The 19704-nt window shown below is 40.5% G+C and overlaps 1 protein-coding gene across 2 annotated transcripts; it reads right to left on the bottom strand.

Annotated features, from left to right (window-relative positions):
• Window positions 1–342: 342 nt before the first annotated feature.
• Window positions 343–19402, bottom strand: TMEM139 (transmembrane protein 139). Of its 2 annotated transcripts, XM_070742037.1 has the most exons (4): window positions 19206–19402; window positions 18847–18985; window positions 6552–6863; window positions 343–2207 (listed from the first exon to the last, which is right to left on the bottom strand). In XM_070742037.1, exons 3-4 carry the CDS (start codon window positions 6797–6799, stop codon window positions 1793–1795), a joined length of 663 nt encoding a protein of 220 aa, XP_070598138.1. In that variant the 5' UTR covers window positions 6800–6863; window positions 18847–18985; window positions 19206–19402; the 3' UTR covers window positions 343–1792. The 2 variants fall into 2 exon arrangements, with proteins under 2 accessions (XP_070598138.1, XP_070598137.1); XM_070742036.1 differs by lacking the exon at window positions 19206–19402 and having other exon boundaries at window positions 18847–19174.
• Window positions 19403–19704: the final 302 nt, after the last annotated feature.

The following is a 19704-nucleotide window of genomic DNA, read 5'->3' as shown; positions in this document are numbered from 1 at the left end:
GAAGAAAAGTTAGAAGAAACCAGGAGAGTGCTATGGAGCATGTGAAACTTGTGAATAGTCAATTGTCCACTCGGGAATTAATTCAAACTAGAAAATTAGGGCAGAGTCCTCTTCCTCTATCTAGGAATAAGTGTGTCAGAAAGCACTATATTTTCATAGAAAGTTCTGTTTTCCATTTCCAGCAGCCTATTCTTTTGTTACTATCCCTCGGTCTAATAGATACAGGAATCATATAGCTGGTCTGTTTCAAGGGATTCCTAAAAGTGCATTGTTTGACAGGTCAAGTCTTTCTTGACTATGGTCATTATTTGTTATTCTGGATACAAGAAATCAGACGATAGATTTTCTGTGATCAAATGTTTTATTTTGTTTGAACATTCCTTGGTAGTGCTGGATTTATGCTTTCAAAATCTAGCAAGCTATTAAATGTATTTTGCATACTCTGTATTACAATTTTGCATATTTAAAAATAATGTTAAAAATTTCATCCTTCTGCACCTTAATCATCAATAAAATAACATTTATTGCTCATTACTACTGTTTTTAGTAGCTGATGCATAATCTTTAAAAGACTGAATCCTTTGAACATACCTGGAAATTATTCAGATTTTACTATTAGTTAAATCTTAAAGTGGCAGTTTTAGTATTATTTTAATTTTAAATTTGCCACCAAGGCTTACTTTATTTCATACTTACGTGGCAAAGTTACCACTTACAATGTTGTGTCTATTTCAGGTAGAATTAGTGAAATCTGATTTATTAGCCCCTTTCACCAAAGATGGATTTGAAAATATTTCATTAAATTCTTTGGAAATGATATTACACTAGCTTGTAGGAACTGTTTGTATATAAAAGCTTATTTTCATAATGAGAGATTCTAAATTTGCGACAGAAATCCATACGGATTCATTTTCTTCATAACAAGAAATACTCCACAGGAATATATCATGATTCACTTAAAGCAAGCCCACTTCCAATAAATAAGAGAAAGAGGGCACTTCAGTAGTATCCTCTGGGCGCTGTCCCCTGCATTACAGAACCCCTACTGTTGCCCATACTTGATTTCTAGGAAGATGTTTGTTGTTATGGTTAGCTTCTATTCAGGAGAATGTTGAAATAAATATTTGGATAAAATGCCTACTCCTGATAGGAAACGCAGACTGATACAAATGCTCTAACACTTATCATGACATGAAAAAAGAGAAACCAGTTGAATCATGACCATTGTAATGTATTCTGTGGGCTGATGTTAATCTTTCCAGGAAGGCTAGATTATCAGCGAAACTTAATTTTAAAAAAATTAAAAATAACTTCCTGCTTTTTTAAAAAAACACACACAATCTTTATTTCACTGGCTCTCTGCTCTGCCCTGTTCTGCCCTCTCTCCAGACTTCTGTTTATATCAGCCAGGCAGAATAATTAACTATCTGCGTCTACAATCTGCCTCTTCCAGGTAAGGCAACCTGCCTTTTGTTCTTCCATTTCCTAAGCAGCCTAAGCTACTGTTCAGTGCTGAGAACACATGAATCACTTTGGAAATGCCTAACCGTACAGGATGAAATGTCTAAGAACCTTTCTACCTCTCCCCACTCCCTGAAAGAAACTTCATAGGAAGCCAAGGAGTCCTTACCATGGCTGCATGTCTACAATGCATGCATTTTTCTCATAAAAGAGAGCCATGCAAACAAACTTTGCTTCAGATGTAGCCCAGGCTACAATACCAAGCTGATAACCGGCCCGAAAGAAGTAATGCGGTAATACTGGCACTGTTTGTCAATCTCCGGCCTTTCAGTCAAGGTTTTGAAGGTTGGAAGTGTCCTTCAAAGACTTCATCAACATTCGGATTCTCATACGCAGGAGGTGGCGTGAGAGGCTCCAGTCGCTCCAGCCGCTCTTCGCTCCCTTTCAGTTCGTGAGAATCTGAGACAAAGCGTTTCAGTCTTGGAGGTAGGAAGAGTCGGAGGCGCAACCGGGAGTGCAGATCTGTTTCGGAGGCCCGCCGTTCACCCGGCTCCACTGAGACGCTCACTGTCTCCACCACAGTCTCTCCGTGGGCAGGAGGCTCAATAACCACACTATAAGGAGGAGGTTCCCCTTGGGTTGTTCCAGGACTAGATGTAATGGTCCAAATTGTGGCTGCTGAATCCGACAGGTAGCCAGTCGCCAACACTTCCTCATATGTTGGTGCTTCATAGGTTGCGTTGTCCCTGTATTACAAAAAAACAATGGGAGGAAAGTTCAAAATAATTGCTTCCTGGTTCCATGAGGAACAGTTACCTATTTTTGCTTAATGATATACAAGAAAGATTCTAAATCACTTCAAGGAAGTGGGTTTATTGTTTCTAAATTCTACCTAATACCCATAATAACATTCCATATTCCAGTGTTTCCCAGCCTTGCTATCTTGAACATATTTGGACTTCAACTTCCAGAATTCCCCAGCCAGCGAATGCTGGCTGGGGAATTCTGGGAGTTGAAGTCCAGATATCTTCAAGTTGCCAAGGTTGGGAAACACTGCCATATCCCATTTGATTATTACTCTGCAAGAGTGCAAAATTATTATCCTTTTCTGTAAATTATGCTAAACATTTCAACTTCAGAACTATCATTGAAGTAAATAATCACTGACAGTAATCTAGTATTCTTCCGGTAAATTGTCATCTCTTTCATGCCCTATTGGGCATGTGATGCAATGATTATTATTCATGTTATTTCCAATACAAATTTTCCCGAGAAGCCTAGAGCAGTTCCCAAGAAAATCTTAAATGAAGAAGAAAATAATTAAACCATTTTAAATGCAATAAAAAAATTTACAAGGTTTTTTTTTTTAAAAAAAAGAGGAATAAATTGAGCAATCTAAAAGGTAATTTGGTAGTGGTTCCTCACCAAATATCTGGATTGAATATCTGGATTGAACATGAATGGCAATTTTAAGTGGCTTACATTTGGATAAAAGCATAACAAACAATAAAATGCTTAGACACACTGTACTAAAGCATAGCTGAGACCCTATCCCAGCTCAGCATAATTCAAAACCATTACAGAAGACCTTATCCCACATTCTGGCCCAAACTTCACGGGGGAGGGGGAAGAAAATGGGTTTTTTTTTAAACATTATGGAAAGCCACCAAAGTCAGAACCATCTAAATCACAGAGACTATATGGTTCCAGAGGGTAAGCACTGTAACAGTAATTATTATTATTATTATTATTATTATTATTATTATTATTATTATTAATTAGATTTGTATGCCGCCCCACTCCGGAGACTCGGAGTGGTTTACAACAACAATACATAGTACAAATCTAATGGTTAAAAAAGAACAGTTTAAAACCCTTATTATAAAAACAGTCATGCATCCCAAACAAACCATACATAAAAGAGATGGTTTTTTAGGAGTTTGCGAAAGGCAAGGAGGGTGGGGGCAGTTCTGGTCTCCGGAGGGAGTTGGTTCCAGAGGGTTGGGGCCGCCACAGAGAAGGCTCTTCCCCTGGGCCCCGCCAAACGACATTGTTTCGTCGACAGAACCCAGAGAAGGCCAACTCTGTGGGACCTAATCGGTCGCTGGGATTTGTGCGGCAGAAGGTAGTCCCGGAGATATTCTGGTCCGATGTCATAACCAACACTTTGAATTGTGACCGGAAACTGATCGGCAACCAATGCAGACTACGGAGTGTTGGTATGACATGGGCATATCTGGGAAAGCCCATGAATGCTCTCGCAGCTGCATTCTGCACAATCTGAAGTTTCCAAACACTCTTCAAAGGTAGCCCCATGTAGAGAGCATTACAGTAGTCGAACCTCGAGGTGATGAGGGCATGAGTGACTGTGAGCAGTGACTCCCGGTCCAGATAGGGCCGCAACTGGTGTACCAGGCAAACCTGGGCAAATGCCCCCCTCACCACAGCCAAAAGATGGTTCTCTAATGTTAGATCGAGGAGGATGCCCAAGTTGTGAACCCTCTCTGAGGGGGTCAGTAATTCCCCCCCAGGGTAATGGATGGACAGATGGAATTGTCCTTGGGAGGTAAAACCCACAGCCACTCCATCTTATCAGGGTTGAGTTTGAGTTTGTTGACACCCATCCAGACCCTAACAGCCTCCAGGCACCAGCACATCACTTCTACTGCTTCGTTGACTGGACATGGGGTGGAAGATGTATAACTGGGTATCATCAGCGTACTAATGATACCTCCCCCCATGCCCTTGGATGATCTCACCCAGCGGTTTCATGTAGATATTAAATAGCAGGGCGGAGAGGACCGACCCCTGAGGCACCCCACAAGGGAGAGACCTAGAGGTCAACCTCTGACCCCCCCACTAACACCAACTGAGACCGACCGGAGAGGTAGGAGGAGAACCACTGAAGAACAGTGCCTCCCACTCCCAACCCCTCCAGCCGGCACAGAAGGATACCATGGTCAATGGTATGGAAAGCTTTGGAATCGAATGCTTTCCGGTTCCACTAGGTGACCTTGTTTTCTATGGAAGGGACCTGAAGCACACCTGCTTTGCTGGATAGTCATTTGAAACACCGCCTGGGAGTCTACTTGCATTCCCCTTGCATGAGTTCTCTGATGAATAGAATAGAATAGAGTAGAGTAGAATAGAATAGAATAGAATAGAATAGAATAGAATAGAATAGAGTAGAGTAGAGTAGAGTAGAATAGAATCTTTATTGGCCAAATGTGATTGGACACACAAGGAATTTGTCTTTGCTGCATATGCTCTCAGTGTATACTGTAAATCATGAGGATACAAGCAAATAAGTTACAGTCATGCAGTCATAGTTGGCAGGAAATGGGCACAATGAGAAAACTAATAGTAATAGTAATAGTAATGCAGCCTTAGTGAATAGTTTGGCAGTGGTGAGAAACTTATTTGTTTAGCAGAGTGATGGCGTTCGGGGGAAAAACTGTTCTTGTGTCTAGTTGTCTTGGTGTGCAGGGCTCTGTAGTGTCGTTTTGAGGATAGGAGTTGAAATAATTTATGTCCAGGATGAGAGGGGTCTCTAAATACTTTCGCTGTCCTCTTTTTGACTCATGCAATATACAGGTCCTCAATGGGAGGTAGGTTGATGATCATAGATCATCATATAAACATTACTTTAAAAAAGATGATGATTTGAGAAATGGTCACAGGAGATTTGCCCCATTTTACCACCTTTCTTGCCACAGTTGTTAAGTGAATCACTGCAGTTGTTAAGTTAGTAACAAGACTATTAAGTGATCCTGGCTTTATTTATTTGCTTGCTTGCTTGCTTGTAATTTAATTATTTATGTAATTAATTAATTATATTTATAGGCCGCCCAACTCCTTCCGTGTTCTGCTTCTGATGATGTGATCACATAACTCTGGGACACTGCAACCATCATAAATATGCCAAGCATCCACAAAGGCAACTGTCATAAGTGTAAATTATGATAGTCATAATTCATTTTTTTCAGTGTCATTGTAACTTTAAATGGTCACTAAGCAGACTGTCGTAAGTCAAGGGCTGCCTGCAGTTCAATCTTATCTAATAGATCATTTTTCAGATGGGTTGGGGTTACAGAACAGCATTCCCAGTCAGCTGGTTCTCTATGAAATTGGCTTAGAATTCTAGAAACTGCGTTTTCAATCCATCTGGAGAAAGATAGGGAGTGATGATATGAATTAAACTCTTTAGCAAAGTAGCTGCCTGGAGTCTGCTTTTACTGTAGAATGAGTGGTTGCATAGCTAGAGGTATAACAAGCAGGAAGAGGGAGATTGTGATCCCCTTATATAGAGCGCTGGTGAGACCACATTTGGAATACTGTGTTCAGTTCTGGAGACCTCACCTACAAAAAGATATTGACAAAATTGAACGGGTCCAAAGACGGGCTATAAGAATGGTGGAAGGTCTTAAGTATAAAACGTATCAGGAAAGACTTAATGAACTCAATCTGTATAGTCTGGAGGACAGAAGGAAAAGGGGGGACATGATCGAAACATTTAAATATGTTAAAGGGTTAAATAAGGTTCAGGAGGGAAGTGTTTTTAATAGGAAAGTGAACACAAGAACAAGGGGACACAATCTGAAGTTAGTTGGGGGAAAGATCAAAAGCAACGTGAGAAAATATTATTTCACTGAAAGAGTAGTAGATCCTTGGAACAAACTTCCAGCAGGCGTGGTTGGTAAATCCACAGTAACTGAATTTGAACATGCCTGGGATAAACATATATCCATTGTAAGATAAAATACAGGAAACAGTATAAGGGCAGACTAGATGGACCATGAGGTCTTTTTCTGCCGTCAGTCTTCTATGTTTCTAATGAAAATGCATGCGTGCATGTCAGCCCTCAATGGATATATGAAGAAACGTCGTGATCCAGATACATAACAGTGAAAGGTTACCGTCTTCTGTCTTGCTCATAGATTTCCCAAAACGCTTGAGCACTCTTCACTGGAATTAGGATTCTAAAATAGAAAACTCCTTGGCATCTGCCAGTTTCCTTTAAACCGATGTCAGAAATGGATGTAAATATCCTGTGATTTAGATATGTGGAAATTAGAACTCTATGGTCTTACCCATTGTGATTGTGTCTTCTTGGGGCTGCCTGGGCCTCTTCTCCTGCATGCTGATGCTTCAGGCATTGTTCAGCTGCCACACTAATGAGGTAGCCAACCAAACACAAGCCCCCTGCTACCAGAAAGAAAACTCCAATAGGATTGATCTCAGAGGAGATGGCCAGCATGGTTATGCCAATGAGAAGGGTGGCAGAGAAGAGCACCAGCAAGGTGTGACGGAGACCCCTCCATCGTGACTCCGACAACATGGCAACACAAGTGGGAATAACAGTTGTTGACAGGACGAGGCAAAGCAGCTGGTAGTATGGATGCCTGTGAACGAGATGAAACATAGAGCATAGAGTAACGCAGAGGAAACACAAGCCTGTTTATTCATAGGACAGAAAATACATGTACTGTATTCATTAAATGAAAGTACAGTGTTCCCTCGATTTCCGTGGGGGATGCGTTCCGAGACCGCCCGCGAAAGTCGAATTTCCGCGAAGGAGAGATGCGGAAGTAAATACACCATTTTTGGCTATGGACAGTATCACAAGCCATCCCTTAACACTTTAAACCCTTAAATTACCATTTCCCATTCCCTCAACAACCATTTACTCACCATTATTACTGGTACTCACCATCGAATAAGACACTTAGTGATCCTGATATTTATTAACAATAATTTTTTTTTGTTATTTATTTGCAAAAATTATTAGTTTGGCGATGACATATGACATCATCGGGTGGGCAAAACCGTGGTATAGGAAAAAAAACGTGAAGTATTTTTTAATTAATATTTTTTGAAAAACCGTGGTATAGGCTATTCGCGAAGTTTGAACCTGCGAAAATCGAGGGAACACTGTATTAGCAGTTGATGATGTGAAGAACGTATGATGTGCAGCTCAAAATGCTACACAAGCATACAGGTAGTCCTTGATTTCCAACCACAATTGAGCCCAGAATTGTGGTAAGTTGTTGCGGCCATAAGTCAAGTCACCACATGATCGGGTAATTTTACCACCATTGTTAAGACTGTTAAGAGAATTTTGTGGTTGTTAAACAAATTGCATGGTTCTAAGTCCAGTTCTGGCTTATTCAATGTGTCGGGTTTTTTGCCAGGAGAAAAATCCAAAAGCATCATAAAATGGGATCACTTGATTGTGGGATGCTGCAACCAATTGTAAACGAGAGAGCTAGTTGCCAAGCACCCGAAATGCGATCACATGACTGTGAAAACTGTTAATCACTAGTCAAAACTTGAAGACAGTACCCTTAAATACCTTTTTTGAACACCATCATAACTTTGAATGGTTGTTAATCAAAGTCGTATGTAACTTTTTTGAACACCATCATAACTTTAAATGGTTGTTAATCAAAGTCCTATGTTAAAGATACCTGTATGGCAGATTGAAAAAACAGAGATTCAAGTAATGTATGCTAGTACATGAAAGCTCTTGAACCCAGCTACCATATTTCTGAAAAAAATTGTAATATTATTAGTCAGCAGTCTCCAACAGTTGAAACTGCACCCACCAAAACAGAGTGATATGCATGACTCAATTTTAAGAGTCAAGGAGGCATAACCATTCCCAGTACTTCTCATTTGTAAACCCTTAACAATCCCTACGTAGTATGACTAGGAAGTAATTCAACAGTGCATATATTCAGGTAAAAGTCAATGATTACTGAGCTCTGCCTGGGAGATGTAATCTTTTAAGTAGGAGGAGAAGGATCCAGTAATGTCAAGGATTTTTTAGAATAATAGAAAAACAGAGCAATAAACTCAAGAGTAGAGGAAGAAGGAAGAGAAGGAAAAATAGGTAGGTAGAATTGTTCCTTGCTAAAACCTAAGTTGGCTATGAGTAAGTACAGAAATATAATTATCCTGGGAATGAAAGGAAAAAGCACAAGAGAAAATGGGTTTTTTTTTCTTATAGCAAGGACAAAATATAATGAAATGTAACAGAACAAAAGACACAAGAATTTAACATTTCCAGCCCACTTAACCACTCAAACTCTAAAATACAGTCATGCATGCTTGGTTGACTAGCCTTCCTTAGAGTACTTGCTCACAGCAAAGACCAAGTAGATGAAAGACTTAGAGGAGGATACAGATGACTAGCAAATGGTTTTTATACACCTGGAGACATTCTGTGTCCTTGAAAAGTCACTCGCTTCAGATAGGTTGGGGTAGAGGAATGCTTGTATGTGTATACATGTGCCTTCAACTCACTGAGGACTCCTGGAGACTGCCTGGACTCTACAGCAGTACTCCAAAGGTTATTTTTATTTTTTTCCCCATATACAATTCAAAAGGTAAACATACCTAGTACTCCTCCCCCCTCTTATTTTTCTCACAACGGCAAACCTGTCAGGTGAGTTAGCGTGTGTGTGTGTGTGTGTGTGTGTTTGTGTGTGTGTGTGTGAGAGAGAGAGAGAGTAGTCTAGCTGATTTATCATGCTTAACACTGAGCTACCAATCCCAGTCTCCTGGCTTCTAGGCCAGGATCTTAACCACTTCACCAGTGATGGTTTCCTATGGGTATGGTCAGGTATGTAGAACCGGTAGAAAAACTTTGGTCAGGTATGCAAACCAGTAGAAATATTAGATATTTTTTTCTTTTTCCCCCCTTCTGGCTTCTGGGTATGTTTTTCCTATTGCAGTAAATGAGGTTGAATGTGTATAATTTTAGAAGAGCTGTGCATGCGTGTGTGTACAGACTATATAGCAGATAATATATATTTTGTGTGCCTGTGTGTAGAATTAAATAGTATATTTTGGATGTTCAGTAATAGTAAGGGAAATTGTATCTCTGAGACGAGGAGAGGCCAGGCAACCAACTGTAACCCAAACCCTTGATGTGAATGACATCAAGTGGGCCAACTTTAAGCCAGTCACATGACCTTTAAGCCACCCCCTGGTCACATGGCCAGCAAGTCACACCCACAAAATAAACCACACCCACAGTGTTGTAGTAAAAAAAATTGCAGCCCTTCACTGCACTTCACCGAATTGGTTGTCCTGCTAAGATTTTTAGAAATTGTTTGTTCTTGGTGTCTTTCTAGAGCTAAGGCAGCAAGAGAAACAGGCCCAAAGTCATTCACTCAATTTGGTGCTCAAGGCTGGACTAGCATTCAATGTCTCCCTGTTTTCAGCCTTATGCTTTTAACTGTCTCTCAACTTCAGCTGGTTCAACAGCCTGGGGGGGGGGAAATCATAGTAGCTCTGAACATGGGATTATGTGGCCCAGGGGTGGGCAATTAATTTTGCCATGGGGTCGCATGAGAAATTGGGATGGTTTTAGAGGGCCGGACTAATATAATTAACTCAGTTCTACCCAATACTGTCCTGACCTAAACACCCAGACCCACTCTACAGACCCCTAATTGTTTGCTTTACGGCAAAACAGTGCACCATTACCTTGAAAAGTTTGCGTGGTTTCTGTGCTCGGCCGTTCTTGGTAGGAGGTCAGGGTCCACTCCAGTGTGAGGAAGAAAGAGCTTACCGCATCTGCTGGGACTCCTCTGGTTCCTGCTTTTCTCATGATTCATCAGGAAAGCAGGAACTAAAGGAGTCCCGGCTGATGTGGTGAGCGCTTTCATCATTGCACTGGAGCAGACCCCGAACTCCATGGACCAGTCAGAGATAGCGGGCAGGCCGGTCACAGACAGTGGATGGGCCGGATGCGGCCCACGGGCCGCCCCTTGCCCAGGTCTGATGTAGAGAAAGATCAGGGAGCTAGTTGAAAATGAAGTCATGCCGTGATGTAGAAATTCTGAGGTGATCTAAGGCAGTAATGACAGTAGTTAGTCTGCTCTATTTCCTTTCAGCATTTGCAACTTGTATACTTGTAAATAATAATAATAATTATTATTATTTATTAGATTTGTATGCCACCCCTCTCTGTAGTCTCGGGGCGGCTCACAACAATAACAAAGACAATGTAAGAACAAATCTAATAATTTAAAAAACACTAAAAAAACCATTATTAAAAGCAAGCATACACACAAATATACCATGTATAAACTGTATAGGCCCGGGGGAGATGTCTCAGTTCCCCCATGCCTGACAGCAGAGATGGGTCTTAAGAACTTTACGAAAGGCAAGGAGGGTGGGGGCAGTTCTGATCTCCGGGGGGGAGCTGGTTCCAGAGGGTTGGGGCCGCCACAGAGAAGGCTCTTCTCCTGGGCCCCGCCAAACAACATTGTTTAGTCGATGGGACCCGGAGAAGGCCAACTCTGTGGGACATAACCGGTCACTGGAATTCGTGCGGCAGAAGGCAGTCCCGGAGATATTCTGGTCCGATGCCATGAAGGGCTTTACAGGTCATAACCAACACTTTGAATTGTGACCGGAAACTGATCGGCAACCAATGCAGACTACGGAGTGTTGGTGTAATATGGGCATATTTAGGGAAGCCCGTGATTGCTCTCGCAGCTGCATTCTGCACGATCTGAAGTTTTCGAACACTTTTCAAAGGTTGCCCCATGTAGAGAGCATTACAGTAGTCGAACCTCGAGGTGATGAGGGCATGAGTGACTGTGAGCAGTGAGGGTCCTAGTTATGTATATTCGATTACACTCTAGAGTTTGATTAACCTAAACTTCTCACCTGGAAAGTGTGATTGCTCAGGGAAAAGGAAAGTGTGTAACATTAAGTCAAGAAAAATAAGATAAGCCAAAATGAAAACAGAAACCATCAATCAGAGCATCGCATTAGGAGATGAATTACTGTGGAGGATGAAGAAAGATCCTGACTCAGAAAGAATCTTACTCAGAATCTGCCGAGTCAAAAAGTTGCCAAGGATTCTGTTTGAGCAAGACTTATTCAAGAAATATAATTGCAGTATGACTTATTTCAAGATGTAGTCAGGAATAGACTAATTGAGTAATGTTTACTTAGAATGTGTGGGGATAAAAATGAATAGCCTGGTAACCTATTTTATTTTATTGTATTATTTTATTGTCATCCTGCTTTTATTATTTTTACAAATAACTCAAGGAGGCAAACACATCCAACATATTTCCCTCCTCCTAGTCTCCCCACAACCACCCTGTGAGGTGAGTTGGGATGAGATTCACTTCTACTCATGCACAGAGTGGAACCTAATGCAATCCATCACATCGATCAACATACTACAGTATACAGTGTTCCCTCAATTTTCGCGGGGGATGCGTTCCGAGACCACCCGCGAAAGTCGAATTTCCACGAAGTAGAGATGCGGAAATAAATACACTATTTTTGGCTATGAACAGTGTCACAAGCCTTCCCTTAACACTTTAAACCCCTGAATTACAATTTCCCATTCCCCTAGCAACCATTTAGATTATTACTCACCATGTTTATTTATTAAAGTTTATTTAATTTTTTTTTATTAAAGGTGGATGAAAGTTTGGCGATGACATATGACGTCATCAGGCAGGAAAAGACGTGGAATAGGGGGGGGAAACTGCAAAGTATTTTTTAATTAATATTTTTGAAAAACCGTGGTATAGGCTTTTCGCAAAGTTCGAACCCGTGAAAATCGAGGGAACACTGTAATACAAAATCCTAATTTCATCCTACATGGAAAACTGCAAACTGGCATTACCTGAGAAGGATATTGTTGCCATTACTATCTCACCCTCAGAAAGAAAACAGACATGCCCCGACTGGAACATTTCCAATCTGAAAAAAATAATCACCCCAATCCTTCCTAAGAACCTGCCCAAAGTATTAGTGCTTCTCGGTGCCTGGTCCTCTGGTGCCTTACATGTAAACAGCATAAAAGTCACCACCAGCATTCAGAGCAAAGTGCCAATAGTCTACTTCCTTGTGGTTTCAAGGTGGGAGGAAGGCAAGACGGCGCTTCTCAAGGTCATGTATTTCACAGAAGCTGTGGACTCAGGCCAGCCACCAACTAAGGTGCTTGGCAAGATTGAGGAAAATGAACAATTGGACGGATGGATGAAGAGAATTCAAGAGATTAATGGAATGACTTAGAAATGCTATGAGTTTTATTACAGACGGGGCAAGCTAGCAAAGATTTGTTCCAACAGTTACTTGAGAGGCAAACAAAATCCAATGATCCCTAAGTAACTGTAGGCTTTTCCCTGCTATTACGTGCGCATGCTCCTTTGGGCATCTTTTAAAAGGATGATGGATCGCCTCTCTCCATGAACTATAGGTTCTATAGGTTCTTGGAGAGAGGATGCCCATGGGACTCACCGGATCCAATTTCCCTCGGGGATTGGAGGGTGAGCTCCTCCCACACGCCGAAGGGCGTGGCTCGGATCCAGGTGAAGGTGGCTACCTTCACCTGGTTCAGCAAGGAGTTTTGCCCAATGTTGCCCAGAAAGGTTCTGGCAGGAATTTCCGCCCCGTTAGTTTTTGGCCTCTGCAGGTCCTTTGTTTATAGTTGAATTTGAATACTTAAATGTACATATTTAAAGTTATGTTATTTAAATTTATGCTAATTTAATAAAGTGACCCTATATTTAACCCATACACTTTCTCAGTGTCTTTACTCTGCTTCCGGGGCAAATTCCTATTTTGTCTCTTTTGTATCTATTCTGTCACCGTTGAGTTGTGTCATAGGGATTTGCACATACGTCAGTCATTTAAATCAGTGCTTAGTCTTCTCTGGTTAAGTTCCTATCCGCCTTCAAAAAATCACCAGGCAGTGGGCAAAATCAGCACTAATTGGAGCATGAATGGGGTGGGCTTGGTTTGGGGATTCCTTTCTAGCTTGGTGTTCTCCTTCTGTCACATCTCCCAAGTTAAAAATATGAAATTTTGAACAGAGAAACATTAGATCAGAAATAATTGCACATTCTAGGAGACACATTCTACTATGACTGTACAATTAATTATGTCCTCTAAATAGGGTTAACTAAAGCTGACTATTTATTTATTTCTTCATTCATTTGTCCAATACACAAATACATAGGAAGAAAATAGACATGAAGTAATATATATAAGGATAAAAGTGAAAATAGAGGAGAAGATATATGAAAGGAAGAAAATATATATGATATATGAGATAAAGGAAAGACAATTGGACAGGGGACGAAAGGCACACTAGTGCACTTATGTACGCCCCTTACTGGCCTCTTAGGAACCTGGAGAGGTCAATCGTGGATAGTCTAAGGGAGAAATGTTGGGGGTTAGGGGTTGACACTATTGAGTCCGGTAATGAGTTCCACGCTTCGACAACTCGATTGTTAAAGTCATATTTTTTACAGTCAAGTTTGAAGCGGTTCGTATTAAGTTTGAATCTGTTGCTTGCTCTTGTGTTGTTGCGGTTGAAGCTGAAGTAGTCATTGACCGGTAGGACGTTGCAGCTTATGATCTTGTGGGCAATACTTAAATCGTGTTTTAGGCGCCGTAGTTCTAGGCTTTCTAGACCCAGGATTGTTAGTCTATTTTCGTAGGATATTCTGTTTCGAGTGGAGGAGTGAAGGTCTCTTCTGGTGAAATATGACTAGCTGCTGTGTAAGGCGAGTAAAACCAGCCAATGACCAACAAAGGCCCATTTTGAGATTTCTTGTGATTTTCAGGGTCTTACTGTGGGAAAAAAGTGACAATCCCATATCTGAAAACAAAAATACTGCTTCTAGCATAGTGCTGACCTGGTACTGAATAAATATTTCCCCCTTTCTTTCTCAGATTAAATACTGGGGATCTGATCTCAGCATACCTCTTTTGTTGACAGTCTGGAGAGAAACTGGTTTTAAATACAAGGAGAGATAGCGGCAATGGGGAGAGCAAATACCAGGAGAGAAGTGAAATCAGGGGCTGGGTTGGGTGTCTAATAGCCATGCCAAATACTCACTGAACACAGCTCTTCTTATGTCTACAACTCAGGATAACAGATAGCAAAATGTCACACATTTGTTTGCCTTGAATTCTGAGGAGGATAAAATCAATTTAAGGGAGGAAAGGGATTTTTATTCTAATACATTAAAGCAGTGTTTCCCAACCTTGGCAACTTGAAGATATTTGGACTTCAACTCCCAGAATTCCCCAGCCAGCATTCGCTGGCTGTGGAATTCTGGGAGTTAAAGTCCAAACATTTTCAAGTTGCCAAGGCTGGGAAACACTGCATTAAAGGACAACACAAGGCTGGAGATAAGAAATGAAGAGAAATCTTGGAGAAATGAATTGGAGGAGGTGAGAATTGCCTGGGCAAGATGAGGACTGCAAGTGGCGATCAGCTCCAAGAACACATCAAAACGTACACCACAAATGAATACCATCAGTTACTGCAATCTGACACAGGGTTAAGAATGATCTCTCTAAGTGAAATGCTTACAAGTCCACCTGCCCTGAAGTAACTGCCTTTTCACCTTAGAAGTTAAATATTTATTTATTTATTCATTAATTCATTAATTCATTTATTCATTCATTCATTCATTCATTCATTCATTTATTTATTTATTGGATTTGTATGCCGCCCCTCTCCATAGACTCGGGGCGGCTAACAACAGTAACAAAAAAACAGCATGTAAATCCAATAATAAAACAACTAAAAACCCTTATTGTAAAACCAAACATCCATACATGCAAAACATACCATACATGAATTGTAAAGGCCTAGGGGGGAAGAATATCTCAGTTCCCCCATGCCTGACAGCAGAGGTGGGTTTTAAGGAGCTTACGAAAGGCAAGGGGGGTGGGGGCAATTCTAATCTCCAGGGGGAGTTGGTTCCAGAGGGCCGGGGCCGCCACAGAGAAGGCTTTTCCCCTGGGTCCCGCCAAACAACATTGTTTTGTTGACGGGACCCGGAGGAGGCCCACTCTGTGGGACCTAACCGGTTGCTGGGATTCGTGCGGCAGAAGGCGGTCTCGTAGATACCCTGGTCCAATGCCATGAAGGGCTTTATAGGTGATGACCAACACTTTGAATTGTGACCGGAAACTGATCGGCAACCAATGCAGACTGCGGAGTGTTGGTGTTACATGGGCATTTTTGGGAAAGCCCATGATTGCTCTCGCAGCTGCATTCTGCACGATCTGAAGTTTCCGAACACTTTTTATAGGTAGCCCCATGTAGAGAGCATTACAGTAGTCGAGCCTCGAGGTGATGAGGTATAAATAGCCAGATATTGATCTGGGTTATTGCCATACAAAGCCATGAATGGAACAAGGAGGCCCTCTACTGCCTGTTAGGGACATAGTCTTTAAAACAAAAAGTTCAGAAAGAAAATATCCTTGAAGCATTAGGTGACAGTTGAACATTGTCCTTTTTTGGCCTGAAGGAAATTCCAGTTGACGGAAGTTCTGCTCTTATTCCCCCGTTTGCAATGATAACAGCTTTATTGCTGGACTCACATTTCTTGGTGGTTAAATCACACAGAGATTTTGCTCTGTGTGCCTAAGCTCACATCTGCTGACAGCAAAAGGGCAGGAAAATTCCACTCTTTGGAGTCAGAAGGTGCTTATGAAATCCCAAACTAGAAAGGGGGAGGGGAAGAAAATAGCCAGAAAACTGGTAGCAGAAGCACAGGAGTTGCATAATTGCTGGAACAATTGAGTTGTCTCTGAATTACTCAAGCCTTTACTTCCATCCACACAGGTGCCAAGCAGCAGAACAGTGTACACATAGCAAGACAGAAGCACGCATGCCATTCACCTACACATAAAGTTTCAAATATTAAATCTTGCAATCCTAAAGATCCTAGAATGGACCACACAATTAAGTAGAGAGTAACTAAAACTTCTGGGAAAAATATTTTAAACTCACTTGTTTCTTGAATGAGATAATAGATCTTATGACTTGCCTGGGCCACATTGAGTGAAGACAAATTATCTTGGGCCACATATAAAATATCTAATATACTTAATGTGTATAAATACATTATTAGTTTACTATCCTTTGGGGCCACATTACTAGTTGTCTAGGGCCATATGTGGCTTGCAGGGCATGGATTGGACACACCTGCTGTGGACATTCCTTCAAAAGACTTCTGGATACCTTCCAAGTTCCTCATTTTAAGCTATGGCTGTCTAGAATAAAATGTAGTCATGGGTGGTATAAAAGACACAGCTTTCTAAAATAATTTTTCATGAAAGCAATCATGTCTGTGATGGGCAGGATTATGTGGCGTGGTTTGTCATGAAGTGCTAGCTAACATTAAGCTAGGAATCAAAAAATAACTCTCAGGAATCAAGTAGCGTAATTTTCTTCTTGCCCATTAAAACTTGCTGTGACCTATGTCCATTCTCACAATTTGTTGGCCTAACCTGTCTCACAAAGTTGTTCTGAATTTAGATGAATAAATGTGTGAGCACGAAGCATTGTTAGTTAGGGACCAACTGGTAGATAGGGACCAACAGTTAGGTAGAACTAACAGGTAGGGACAAAGAGTTAGGTAGAACTAACAGAGGGTAACAGTTGAGGCTACTGTAGTGATACTGCTGGAGATTGAGGCATATTTTGTTTTCAGCTTAGAGACAACATTTGTGTTATTTCCTTTAAACATTCTCTAACATTGTTTGTTTTTTTCAGTGATTTGTTGAGGAAATTCAACTGCACAATTTCTAGCAGCTCTTCCCCCAAAACTACCGGTAATTAGGGATTACCTGTGGTTTATGGAAGATAAGTAACAATTCCTTCCTAGAGTTATAAATAAACTTTATAATAATATAACCTTTATATAATAACAAAGGTTAATATGAATATACACCTTTTGAAATCTTGAACAGAAAAAGATATAACTAGATTTTATACTTCTACATTACATTGTAAATGGTGTGTCATGAGTGTTGGCACCAATTTGAAAACCACATGCTGCCAACAGTTCTCAATTTGCTGAGTGAAACCCCCACGTCAGAAGTTTATAAGCAACTTGGAGAAGAGTCACTGTTAAAAGAAAGTCTTGATCAGACTTGTTTTGGCAGAGCGGGAATGTCAAAACTGATTCTGGATTTCGTTCTTCATTTTGCTTCATAAAGCCTTTGTGGACACCTACTGAATCACAAAGTCTGAGAACTCTGATCTACAGATTAAAATGAATTTATTAAAATTAAAAGTAGTATATTTCTTCCTTTTTCTGTCCTAAAATTAATAAGGCCATTATTTTCATTCATGCAGAGGAAATGTCACTTTGTTATTCCTTGATCCTTATAATGCACTGCATTTCAAATTCAAGTTTGTACGTACTGTCATTGACAGTTCAGAATAAATATGGATATAAACAGTTATTAAAAGTTTTACAAAGAACATAAAAACTAATATTTAATGTCAATAGTAAAGAAAGAAAAAGAGAAGAAAAAACTACTTCTGATTTTCTTTGCAGCAAACATAAATACGATTACAAAATTTTCTCTTATTTCAGTTACAAAAAAACTACAAATTGTGCAGTCAAATTTCCTCAACAAATCACTGAAAAAACAGAATGTTAGGGAATGTTTTAAAGAAATTAACACAAATATTGTCTCTAAATTGGAAAAAAAATAGCAACCTATGCCTTAATCTCCTGCAGTATCACTACACTCAACTGTTCCCCTTCAAATTCCAGTCCCTAACTTTCTATTATCCAACTTTCCCCCACAATAATCAAAATTGCATTTTTTTTCTGTTTCACACAAAAAGTTTATAGGGGGTTTCTTTTCAGCCATAAATCTTGATACTGCTTTTTTCTCTAATCAAAGAGGTTAATTTAGTCTTTGCCAACCATTTCTCCATTGTGAGTAGTGTCAATGTGGTAAGTAGTGCTTACCACATTTGATTAAATGACAGCTCAGATTCTCGTGATGTAAATTTTGTAATGTCTTTTTAAACATTTAGGAAAGGTTATTAAAATAGACTAGGGTGATTCAAACGTTAATGTACCTGAATGTTATCTATCTAAATATAACAAGTGATATTTACAAGTTTCAGACTGAAGTTGGAATTCTCTTAATTAAGATTTCTCACAATATTTTGTTGTCATCACTCTGCTTATATAACCAAAGTAGCAGGACACAACAGAAGAATAGAGAATTCCAGAGACAACTTGTGAATAGGACTGCACTGTCAGCACATCAGTAAATTTTGTGAAGAAGACACTTTCATCTCAGAACTGAAGAAGCTTCTTGGATGATAAGCAAAACATTTTCAAGGAGAGCTCCCACTTCCCCCAAAAAAGTTCAGTTGCCTTTTGAAAAGCATTTTTGGGACATATTCTGATCTGCTTTTATGCTTGTCAACCATCCTCCATACAGTACCATTCATTTGTGTGTGCCTGTTCACATAGCTACAGGAAACTCATACTTAATTCATTTACATACTCAGCCCTCATCTCCCTAAAATCCCCTTTGCCAAAGATGCCATAAGCTATGGATACTTACTAGGCATGGAGATCCTATGGCAGATTCAGCCATGTGTTCTTGACTCTTGCTGTCATCTCCAGCTAGCTGTAGTAACTCCTTTGCCACGGTCTCCAGCTAAAGAAACTCCAACAACTCCTCACACTTCCTGTCTTCACCACTGTTTCAGGAAGTCAGAGAGAAGACATAATTGGAAACTCTTCAGCTTTGTTTGATTTTTTTCCCTCCTGTCTTCTTTCAGCTTCTATTAATGTTCTTCACTTTTCTTTGCTGCCTTTCAGTCTAAGCTACTCAAATGATCAGGAAGCTAGTGAGGGAAAAGGGCGGTGTAAAGGGAGGGAGGGAGGGAGGGAGGGAGAAGTATGTAGTTTGCCTCTTACCCTCCTTCCCCTATCTGATTAATCTCTCATTCTTCTGTAAAAAGGTTTCAAGGACACCTCCCTCCATAGGGTGAGGCTTTGGCCTAGCCTTTAACTCCATAGCCTGTTCTTCATTAAACTGTTTATGAGAGCTATAAAGACACACACACACTGCATCCTAGCTACTCCAATTGCTTGCCAGGTGCTATGTTTACCCTAGCTTTTGTACTATGGAACTAGTAGCAGCCCAATTAGCTTCCCAGGCAAGGTAGGTATCTGTAATTTAAGAGTATCCACCTGATGATTACAAGTTTAGAAAAAAAAAGTGAGAGGGCAGGTGCTCAACAATTCTGTAAAGTTACAGCTATTTAGTGGAAACGTCAACAAGAGTCTGAACATTCTCAGAAGTCTTGCTCAAACAGAGGAACTAAGGTTACAGCAATGACTCCTGAGCCTATGGTTGTCTGAGGAACTTCCAGTAAGAAATAGCACCATACCATAATTCAGAGGTGCCCAAATC

The sequence above is a fragment of the Erythrolamprus reginae genome, chromosome 2, assembly GCF_031021105.1.
Source record: "Erythrolamprus reginae isolate rEryReg1 chromosome 2, rEryReg1.hap1, whole genome shotgun sequence".
NCBI classification, from domain to species: Eukaryota; Metazoa; Chordata; class Lepidosauria; order Squamata; family Dipsadidae; genus Erythrolamprus; species Erythrolamprus reginae.
This window is presented reverse-complemented; position numbering and strand designations above follow the sequence as displayed.

Coding starts and splice junctions, on each gene's coding strand:
- TMEM139 (XM_070742037.1), bottom strand. CDS start 6,799: ATGTTGTCGGAGTCACGATGGAGGGGTCTCCGTCACACCTTGCTGGTG. Junction 2,208..6,551: donor AGAAGACACAATCACAATGG/GTAAGACCATAG, acceptor TTTGTAATACAG/GGACAACGCAACCTATGAAG.